The sequence below is a fragment of the Macrosteles quadrilineatus genome, unplaced genomic scaffold (assembly GCF_028750875.1).
Source record: "Macrosteles quadrilineatus isolate MER2022 unplaced genomic scaffold, UCM_ALF_1.0 Scaffold_8__2_contigs__length_117827958, whole genome shotgun sequence".
Lineage (NCBI taxonomy): Eukaryota > Metazoa > Arthropoda > Insecta > Hemiptera > Cicadellidae > Macrosteles > Macrosteles quadrilineatus.
In genome coordinates this window covers 26,817,385-26,828,895 of record NW_026542601.1, presented here as the reverse complement: position 1 = coordinate 26,828,895, position 11,511 = coordinate 26,817,385, and the positions used below count along the sequence as shown (strand labels likewise).

The 11,511-nt window shown below is 33.4% G+C and overlaps 1 protein-coding gene across 1 annotated transcript; it reads left to right on the top strand.

The window, feature by feature from the left end:
* Positions 1-6,566, top strand: LOC129000114 (exocyst complex component 3). The gene is made up of 2 exons (XM_054427015.1): positions 1-2,880; positions 4,811-6,566. Exon 1 carries the CDS (start codon positions 630-632, stop codon positions 2,841-2,843), a length of 2,214 nt encoding a protein of 737 aa, XP_054282990.1. The 5' UTR covers positions 1-629; the 3' UTR covers positions 2,844-2,880; positions 4,811-6,566.
* Positions 6,567-11,511: the final 4,945 nt, after the last annotated feature.

The window sequence follows — 11,511 nt, the reverse complement described above, 5'->3', positions numbered from 1 at the left end:
TCTAGTAGTCTAACGTCAATCTCAATCGGTCAATCCCCAATCCTAATATTATTGTGAAGTTAAATAGGCTTTACCTTTTATATTTACTAAATTAATACTTATTTTAATACTCTTGCTTGCACTCGTATTTACTTTATGTAATTTGTTCGTACTTGTCCTACTGTGTACCAGCATTTAGTTAGTTTCCCAACTGACGAATTTGTTTCAATATTGAATAATTAATTTCTTCGTTTACTGCTATTGTTGAGAAGTGAACATTCATTGAACATTGAATCGAATTTTATAGATCTTATTTGCACGTCATGCAATTTGATCAGATTTAACTTAAATTTCTTCTATTTACGTACCTAACCTATTTAAGGAATATTGACTAACCTAAGCCTACAATGGAAAATCACGTCGTTGACATCGATTGGCGATTTGGAGGTTTGTTGTTCTTACTATCCTGCAGCTAATTGGTTTGTTGATGTTCTCTCTTATTTTGTAGAATTGCCATTGAATTGTTACAAGTATAATAAAAAAAATAGCTCAGGCTTTACTGAATCTCTAAAGCCTTACTCTCAAAGTATTGTAGCCTAACTTATTTGGTTTGGCTATAGGCTATCTTATTTACTGATAATTATAACAAGATGGAGTTAGAAAAGTTAGAAAATGAAGCCAAAGCTACAGCTGCTAAACATGTTATCAATATGCTTCAGCGTACTGGACAGCTGGAAAAGGTTGATCAGTTTAAGAGACGAGTCAGTAGGAAGAAAATATCTGTTGAAGCCATGTTAAAAACAGCGATGCAAAGTCAGCTTGATGGGGTTTGTGTTGGTCTAAATCAACTATCAACTGCCCTCCAAGATATACAAGAGATTCGACAAAATTTGAAAGAAATTAATGAATCATTTGCTAACATACCAGAGTTGGGTATCAAACTTAATGAAGTGAAAAATAAGAATATTCAGCACTCACAGTTTGTAACTGCAATGGAAAACTTGAAACATTTATTTACTGTTCCAGAAAGTGTAGAAAAAACAAAACAGTGGATTAATGAAGGGAAGCTTTTACATGCCCATCAAAGTTTAATGGATTTAGAAAACTCCCGTGATGATTTGTTGTTTGAGCTACACAAAATATCCAATCAAAAACAAGCTGATAAAATATTACTGAAAGCATATTTTGAAGAAGTGGAAGGAGTATCTTTGGAGCTTGAGAAGCAGCTGAGGTTGGTTCTTAGCCGAACATTGAACACAGTAAGAAAAGAACCAACTGTTATTGTCACTGCTTTAAGGATTATAGAACGAGAAGAAAAAGCAGACGAATTTGCCCTACAAAGATTCAGTAGGAGTAATTTCATGCCTCCAGGCAGACCGAAGAAGTGGAGGTCAATGGCAATGGAAGTACTCAAGAAGTCAGTTTCACAAAGAATTGAAGGTACCCAGGTGGATGAACGTGAAAACAATAAGATGTGGCTGGTTATGTATTTGGAGCTAACTAGACAGTTGATATTAGAAGACTTGCGTGTTGTTAAGACACTTTGTGGTCCTTGTTTTCCTCCGCATTATGATATTGTCAATGAATTTGTTAATATGTATCATACTTCACTCTCTAGACACTTGGAAGAAATCATCCAAAGTGGTCTTCAAGGCAATGAATATGTGTCAGTGTTAGCCTGGGTTGTAAATACCTACCCAGGACCGGAACTGATGCAACATGAGGAGCTAAATATTGGTATTTCGACAGTAGGGCCTCTCTTGAGAACGAATGTCATTAATGATTTGCAGCACCAATACCTTTCAAACATGGAAACAAACTACGAAGATTGGATGCAAAAAACACTTGAAACTGAGAAACAAGACTGGATCAATGGTGTAGCCCCTGAAGGAGATCAAGATGGCTATTTCCACACTGCTGCCCCTGTTATTATATTTCAAATGATTGATCAAAATTTACAAGTCACGAAGACAATAAGCCAAGCTTTGACTCACAAGGCTATGGTTTTAAGTATTGACCAGGTTGCCAAGTATGGAATCATGTATAGAGAAGCAATAAGAGAGTTCAAATTGAGACATTTTGAAGATCGTAGCAAAGTTCCTTTCTTCACGCATTACATGATAACAATAGTGAATAACTGCGTACTCTTCATAGAGTTAGCTCAGCAAATGAAACAGCACTACTGGAAAACTGATTTCAGCAGTGAAGAATCTTCAGGTCAATTCAATCTCCTTTTAAAAATCTACCAAGATCTTCGTAATGAAGCAGCAAAGTTCCTTCTTGAAGAAGCTTTTCTTGATTTGGAATCTCACTTCCAGGATCTTATAACTATGAATTGGGTTTCCAGCTCGATTCCAGTTGATACTATTTGTGTTACGCTGGACGACTACTTCCAAGACTATGTACACCTACGAGTGAAAAATTTTGAATATGTCATAACTGAGGCAGAGAATTTAGTTGCAAGGAGATATATATCAGCAATGCTTCAGAAAAAAGTTACGTTTAGATCGTATGAAGAAAGAAGATCGGCAGGTAACAAAATTCTGAAGGAAGTAAATCAGATCAAAACTCTGTTTTGTAAAATAGCTCCAAAACTAGGGAATCGAGTTGACTCCCCTTTGGAGACTATCAAGAGCTTAGCGGAGGTGCTCAAAAGTGAAGATCTAGAGATTTTATCTTTGGATATTCATAGTCTGGTTGACAAATATCCAGACATAACAGAAGATCAACTCAGTCGTCTTTTGAGCCTGAGAGGGGATCTATCAAGAGCTGAAATACGTGAAAAATTGTCATACATATTCCAAGATTCGTCTGGACAGAAGAGTACCTCGTTTGTTAGGAGTATATTTGATCAGATCTTATGAGACACACAATCATTTACATCTACATTCCCAAGCTAAGGTAGGACTACAATATAAGTTACCTCAACATTATGTTAAGTTGACACCATTGCATTGACAAGAAGTAAAGAAAAAAGTGTAAATATATCATTCAATATTATGAAATAGTGTTGAAAGTAAACCAAAACCTTATTTATGTTCAAACAAGTTAAAAATGTGTTCTCATAAAGATTCGGAAGTAGGTCATTTCTTAAGGGATCTTTTACCATAAAATATATTCTCTTGAAACCAATTAAAATGTATTTTTTATTTAATGGATTCACATCACTCACATCATTCACATAATGGATTTTTACAGGAAAATACAATACTTCTATGGAAAGTAAATGAAAGAAACGTCTTATAACACTTAAAAGATATATTTACGCTTATACTGTTACTCACAAGACGGTAAATATACATAAAAGTAAAAAGTGGATATAAAAGATAAAGATGTAAGTGGTGATCGATTTTGATTGGACACTCCAATCATCATCAGACCCAATAGGCGATTCTTGTGAAAGAAACATAACATAGGCGTCTTGTGAGTAACAGTATAAGCATAAGATATGTTTTAAGTGTTATAAGACGTTTCTTTTATTTACTTTCCATAAATTTAATAACACTATGTGACAACTAACTAGGCCTACAGTTGTTGAGTGCATTAGTGTCAACAATCATTTACAATGTTAAGGCCACGTATGCTGAGATGACACAACGCAAGCAAGCCAAGTTTCATGGCGCAAGCCATGCAGCACAAGTAAATGACACTCGGTCACCAAGATCAACTCCTATACGGAAATTGAATTTTTTCGCTACAAATAGTAGGCTATTACGTTTTAGGTATTAGTTTGTTTAATATGTTATTAGCTTATTGTAAAACAATTAAACTCGTTAAGTTTAATCAAAATATATCCGTAAACAACTCAACTTGGCATTACAGTCCGTAAAAAAGATAAGAGAGGGTTTTACATGTTTAACTTATGTTGTTTTTGATGTTATTCAAATGTAATCCATATTTATTAAGGTTAGGCCTACTGTAAAGCTTCGGTAAACTTAATTGTTTGGTAAACTAATTTCAAGTACTGAAAATTATTTTTCAAAACATCTTAGCCTATCACAAAATAAAAATAGCCTATGGGAATAATAAAATTGCTAATTATTAAGCTCCATTCCAATATTTTGATCATGCCATTAAGCACACTCTTGGTTAATATCATCATAGACAAAATAATGAAACATCCCTATGAAAAATTAAATTAGAATTAAATCCAAATGCTTGTCTATGATATCATACAACACGAGTTGCGTTACTTGTGTCTGTGCTACAAACTGTGACATGCTGACCTACATGTGTGCCATACACATAGACATACACATGTGCATCTCAGCCTCGTGTGTCTCAGCATATGCCTGGCCTAAAACTTTAGGTATAAATAGGGCCGCCGCGTAGTTTATTGGCACCCGGGGCGGGATGTTGTCAGGAACCCCACCCTCCCCCCAAATACACAATGAGTGATGCTTGTTATACGTATAAAGTTGCGTGGCGAGTTGCATCGCTATCTGCGTTTTAATGCCCAACAACTATCACCTTAACGGATTGAATTACGTTGAAACGTTGCAAATATAATATAAAGTGATTGGTGTCAAACAATATGTATTTGTTCACCCCCCTGACCGCGGCGGTCACCCCACCCATGCGACGGCTCTGGATATAAAATTATGCCTTCCTGATCTACTGTATTTTATAGTTAAACATAACACATACTTTACTTTACATAACTTTGTAAATTCTGACTTTCTACTCAACGTCAATGGGAGCAATTACAATAGCAAACTGTGGAATAAAATAACTGATGATTGAGTAGTTAGTGTTAAATGATATCTTAATCCTTACCTTTGTAGCAAGGGCCTAGTTAAATAATGATACGTTAATTTTTATTTTATTCCAGTGACAGCTAAGAGCAGTGAGAAAAGTCAAGAAGGGAAAACATTTTTGCAGCTGAGAATCACTTACAAGACTGGCGACGAATTGAAGAACTTCCATGTAGAAATGGGTCTTGACCAGTTTTATACCTTTCTTCATGAGCTAGAGAAAGCAAGAAGTGTGCTTGAATATGGCAGCTAAACATTCAACTTCATCAAATTGGGTCGTGTATGATGATGTGCGAGCCCATACATAAGAAGCGTTAAATATTTTAATACAAGCTGTCATTTTGTTAGGCTACTCTTACATGTGTTTAGTAATTATTTGCTTTCATAAGCCATGGTTTAGGATCCTGACTATAACCATAGACAAAAATAATTAAATATAGACCGTCAGCTGTGCTGCGGTTACCATAGGTTCTGGCACACACCGCTGAGAGCGCTATGTAGTTATGGCCCGGTACGTAACTACTTGGCGCTCCCAGCGGTGTGCGCCAGAACCTATGGTAACCACAGTACGACTGACAGTCTATTTTTAATTCTTTTTGTCTATGCTATAACTGAGAAATGTATTATTGTGCTGTATATTCAAGTAAAGAGAGCAGTCATTGATTTAAGTTTATTTTTTATTTAATTACTTTTTATCTACAAAATAGTAGCTTAGTGTAACCAGATTGTATAGACTTTGTTAAAATATAAAACTTCGATAGTGAAGGGTGTTTTTTTAGACGTGTACAGCTTAGAAATCACATAAACACATAAAAATTATGTTAATTACCATGGGAATGAATTTATTGGTACCTTTGTGCCATTTAAAAAATAGTTTTGGGAATGTGGGTGCCGCGGCTGGCTCAAATGAAGCTTAATCTCTTAGTCAAGTTTTTGATCCCTAGATCCAGTATCTGGGGCCTTCTATAATTTTGAGAATATGGGTGCCATCAAATCCAGCAGTTTTGTGGGGATCTGTAAACCAACTACTGTAGTACCTAAAGATAAACCACAACAGTTGGCCGATTAGTAAGCTAACATCTGTTGTGTATTGCCGCTATATAGCCTCAGCTGCTGGATAACATGATTGAAAACTTGACTTCCAGATTGTGCTTATGTTTAGCCAGTCGCAGTGTCAGGTTAATTAACATAGCCTAATTGTAATAATAAGTGTTAGGGCCTACGTGACATTTCAAAGTGTTATAAAGCAGCTTTTAAAACAAAGACTCTTTATACTACCGCTTCAACATGTTATTTACCATAAATAACGACCTAAAATTTCCTTTAGAAAAGAAGTTAAGTTCTTGAAAAAATTTGTTTTATTATGATTATGTGCTTAACAACATAGTTATTAGTCTTTCAAACACAAAACAAACATTTTAGGCTCGGTTAAATCTAAGCGTTGAACGAAAATAGAATGTTAAACACGGATTAACTGGTCAAGTCGTAGTATAAATACTCAAAGGCTGTGAAAAGCTGCACCAGCTGATCGTAGTCGTATTACGTGCCTTGTAAAGCACACGTTTTGTGTTGTTTGGTTGGAATACTGGAGTAAGTAAGTAAATGCAGCAATTAGCTACATTGCGTGCTATAATCTGTGCAAGGAACCACTTTGTTAGGTAACTGTAAGAAAAATATATTTGTTTGAAATGCAGATAACACTATAACTAAATGCAGTCGAAGTTTACTATTTACCTAGCAAAGAAATACATTTTGTTACTAAGCCTTTGTTGTAAATATTCTTAATCAACTGTATTGCTTTTGCACTCCAATACACCTTATATTTACTCATAAGTTTAGTTTTATTTCTCTACCCAAGATGGCAGTTTTTTTAAAGTGTAGCCATTTTAATTCAGTTAGATTGAAAAGTTTCACATAACAGTATTGTTTACTTTCATAACATCGTTTTACTCATACCAACATGGGTAACGGACCAATGAGGTTCAAGGATTCAGAAAGAAGAATTAAAACTGTAATGATTCGAACTTCAACTAATCAGCTGTTCAGGCCAATATAATTGTTTAGTGGTGCAATGCGATTAGTGTTTGTTTGGTACAATTTTTGTTGCATCACTGTCAGTGGCAATGAGAGGTTATTAACGAAAACATAACCTCTCTTAGAAGTTATGAGTAGTAAGTAATATTTAGTACCGGTAATTAACCCTCTATCTGGCGCTGGTCGATTTTCGACCACTAAAACGTGAGTTCTCAGTGGCGCTGGTCGATTATCGACCAAGACGACATGGGTCGGGTTTTTCTATTATTAAAATATAAAAACCCAATAAATCTTATACCATTAGAAAGATGAGATTCTGAGGATTCATTTTCATGAATAAAACATTATTGAGTGAGTATTATTTAACAAGAAACACAGTTTGAGAGTTCAAAATAGATTTTGGCGGTGGAAAATTTCACCTAACTACAAAAACAGCAGTCAATTAAATGTTATACAATATTATTTCATATTCTGAAACTACAATAAATTCCTTATAGTGTAGTCATTTTAAATCAAAATTTCTCCATTACCTAAAAAAACTCTTATAAGTGTAAAACTTGGTACGTATATTGAACTTTACTTCCGGAATAACATACTAAAAGTCCTCGGAAAATAAACTTGTGCTACGGCCGCCATCTTGGAAAATGGTGTTCAAAAACCAGTTTTTCCCCATCACTCAAAAACTATTCATCCTATAAAAGAACATTAAATAGGAAGAATGTTCGCCAAAGAAAGAGCTGAGTGAAAATTTAAAAACGTACGTTTTCAGGAAACACACTTTGCAAATTTTTTTCCCCTTTTTTCAAAACTTTTATTATTTTTTTGATTTCATTAACATTTGAAGTTTCATAAAATGTCCATGGTAACGCAATATCTTTGGTAGTTTTTTTTTTAAAGAGCATCTTTAGTGGAAAAACACAAAATCCTGTCACGACCATAACAGACGTTTAAATGAATATTAAAAATACTTAATATTTATTTTTATAACTATGTTTTGCTATAAACTAATTTACTTTTATGACCATTATACATTAAAAAGGTCACTGAGCTTTTAGTATATTTGGTCTTTCTAGAAAAAAATAAAAAACTCAAAAAAATTGAAAAAAAGCCAATAATATCTTTTTAAGTTTGTATAACTCCGAAAAAACTTACCTGAGACCCGAAAAATCGTTATGTTTGCATAGAGGCGTGCTTCTTTTGTGTATAAAACATTGAAATATGACAATATTTTAATTTTTGAAATTTTTATGACAGAAATCATAAACGTGATGGTCAGGGACAAGCGGTACGGTCGTGAATTTTATAAAAAATCTAAATCTTTCTAAACAATCCTTTAATTATACTATTAGTTATAATAAAAATATGTGTTTCAATTGAACTAAACTGTTTAAATTACAATTATATTAAAGTTATTGTCACGACCAAACACACTATAATCCATAAGGCTGGATAGGTCGTGAAAAAACCCGCGATGGTCGTGAAACTTTGGTCGTGAAATTACGTGTTATTTGGCTCTGTTCTGGCGGTAGCTCTGCACCTCATGTTCGAGGATACAAAGTGGACTTCTAGGTTAATCTAGCAATTGAAATATCTTATAAACAAAAATTAACACCATGTCTACTTCATCGAATGACTATGTACGGTCATGGACAAACCAAAATTACAAAAAACACAACCTTTCCTGTATTAATCTTGTAATTCCTCCTTTCAACTCGAAACGACCGGCACTACAATCCTGACGTACACCCCGAACTAGTCTCTAAAACCAACTGACTCCATCAACGCCAGGCTTGCCACTGTCGTGCTCCAAAGTTGAAAATTTTTCCCAAATGGTCGTGACGCCAAATCGAGGGACAGACTTATTATGTCATGGTAGTCAGTTTGCAATGACAATAAAATTATAATATGCTCCTTTTTTGTAAGTTTAATAACCATTGATGACATAAAAATATGGCTTTATATATTGCTGCATGAATAATTAGTCTAAAAACAGCGTGAAAGTTGGAAAATGTACCCTAGGGACACGTCATGGTCGTGAATTTCGAGACTTTAAAAATACGAAAAAAATACCTAGAACCTATTTAAAACCAAATAAATGTGTGTAACATGTTGCCCCCATCCCAAAAAATATTAAAACACATAATAATAAACTACAAATCCAGTAGCTACGAAGTAAAAGGCCAGGGACATGAAAACGTACGTTTTTAAATTTTCACTCAGCTACAACTTTTGTATTAAGAATATTTCGATATAATTAACCGTTTAGCCATAAAATGCAATAATTATAAAATTAAATTTGAAAATTCGTAAAAAAACATTAATTGCGATTAAAAAAGTTTTAAATAAACTATTAAAAAATGTATTTTATTATTTGTATTTAAAAATTTGAATTTTCGGAACATTTTCATACTATTAACATAACTTTTCCTTTCCATTTATATTTGCTGTGACATTTTAAATGATTTCCATCAATCTTATATGAGCGTAAAACTGGATCGGAGGGTTTTTCCTGATGTCTTAATTCAATCTTTTTCGGCACAACGACTCTATCTTTTATAGATAACATCATCAAGTGACCAATTTAGGTTTGTTCAACTGAAGACTTTGTCGGGCAATCGATTTTTTCAGGTTTCTGATGCAGAATTGTTGGATTTCTTCGACTATGTCATCGCTTGTTTTTAGCCAGCCAGGTGAATGTCTTTGCAAAACACTTTGGTGCCATTAAACCAGCTTCAAGTTTCTTTATCATCAAGTAGATTTCAATTCAGTTTAATTTAGCAATAGATATAAACTATGCGAACCACTTGTGCCATAAACCGTCGTACTGGCGTCAAGCGTATGAGTCGCAATAGCGGTCCACCACCGCGCAACTGTTTTGCGCATGCCAAGGCCAAAGTTTCCTTCCTTGCTACAAGGGAAATAAAACTTAGTTATTTTAGCTTCAATTTGATGTATAAAACGTTTAGTTACCTTGAATAGTACCCAAACAATTATGATTTTAAATCCCGGCATTCTTTTAAAAACACCCTTTGAATCAGTGGAAATAGGTTAAAATTGTATGTTGTAAAAATCTTTAATACAACTAATTATTTTTTAATTCAAACAATTATCATTGTACTATATCCTGTTACATAATTGCCCCAACCTTATTCATCATTAGACTGAAGTTCTACTGCTTACCAAGAGTTTCCGCGTTATTATTATTATGCTAGTTTATTATGGTATTCTAGCAACGACATTTAAAATTTCACAGAAAATATAAATTGAAAGGAGAACTTATGTTACTGTTATGAAAATGTTCAGATCATTCCAATTTTTTAATTAAAATAATAAAATAAATTTTTAAATAATTTATTTCAAACTTTTTTAATGGCAATTAATGTTTTTTTTACGAATTTTCAAATTTATTTTATAAATATTGCATTTTATGGCTAAACGGTTAATTATATCGAAATATTCTTGATACAAAAGTTGTAGCTCTTTCTTTGGCAAACATTCTTCACATTTAATGTTCTTTTATAGGATGAATGAATAGTTTTTGAGTAATCGGGGAAAAACTGGTTTTTGGACGCCATTTTCCAAGATTGCAGAATCATGTTTATTTTCTGTTGATGCATTCTATTATTTCCTAAGTGACAAAACAAATTTGGTACTTTTTCAAAAAAGAAAATATGTATGTCGAATTTTTTAAAATAATTTTATTTTATGAGTATTTAAAAAAAAAATTGATATTTCTGCATGGGGAATCATATTTTACACAAAGATCAAATGTGTAAAAAAATTATTTTGTGGTTTTCTTGTGGGTTGCTTTTGAAATTTCTAACTTGCATGATCCAAAAATTTGCAAACCTTTTGCTACTACGCCTGAACGCATTGCTAAGAAAAAATTTAAAAATTATTTTTATATTATTATATTCTACATTTATCACTGAAACAGAATATATATATATATATGTGTGTACGTATATTCACAAATAAATGTTTTGAGGCTAAATACATGGTACCACTACAAAAGGTTAAAGTAGTGTACGCAGCTCACGTAAATAGTGTTAACGGCCCTCATAGTTTTTGAGGCACTCACCTTACTGTTACCTACAACCGTTTTTTAAAGTAGCCGTTTCAGTTCAGTTCTTAAAACTGAAAAGTTTCACATAACAGCATAGTTTACTTATATAACAGCATGGTTTTACCTAACAACACGGGTAGGATACCAATGAGGTTCAAGGAAAGAGAGAGAAGTATAATTGTAATGCTTCGAACTTTAATTAATCTGCTATTCACCAATTTAATTGTTAAGGATTAGTGCAATTGGTGATTGATACAATGAGTCGGTGCATCAATGTCAGTGGCAATGAGAGGTTATGAACGACAACATTACCTATCTTAGAATCTTTGAGTAGTGATTATTAAAAACCGGTCGTAGGTAAAGTAGTGAATGCAACTTGCGTAAATAGAGTAACGACACTTAGAAGTTTTTAAGGCATTGCCAAGGCTCGTACCTTAGTTAATACTATCTTTATGTGATCGTTGCGAAAACTGCTATTGTGTTTGGTGATACAAGCAAAAAGCAATTGACAACTCAAAACAGAGTTTAAAGAGTTACTTGACTCGAGACACAATATGAAGACCTGTATAACAAAATATTTAGTCAAAGTTGTTAGGGGTTAATCATTGGTTACGCAACTTAGCTTATCAATCAAGTACTTCATCCTAATGATTCAAGGAAATATTGAAAGTTCACATG

What these genes read in the sequence shown, in the direction of transcription:
- LOC129000114 (XM_054427015.1), top strand. Translation starts at nt 630, where the DNA reads ATGGAGTTAGAAAAGTTAGAAAATGAAGCCAAAGCTACAGCTGCTAAA.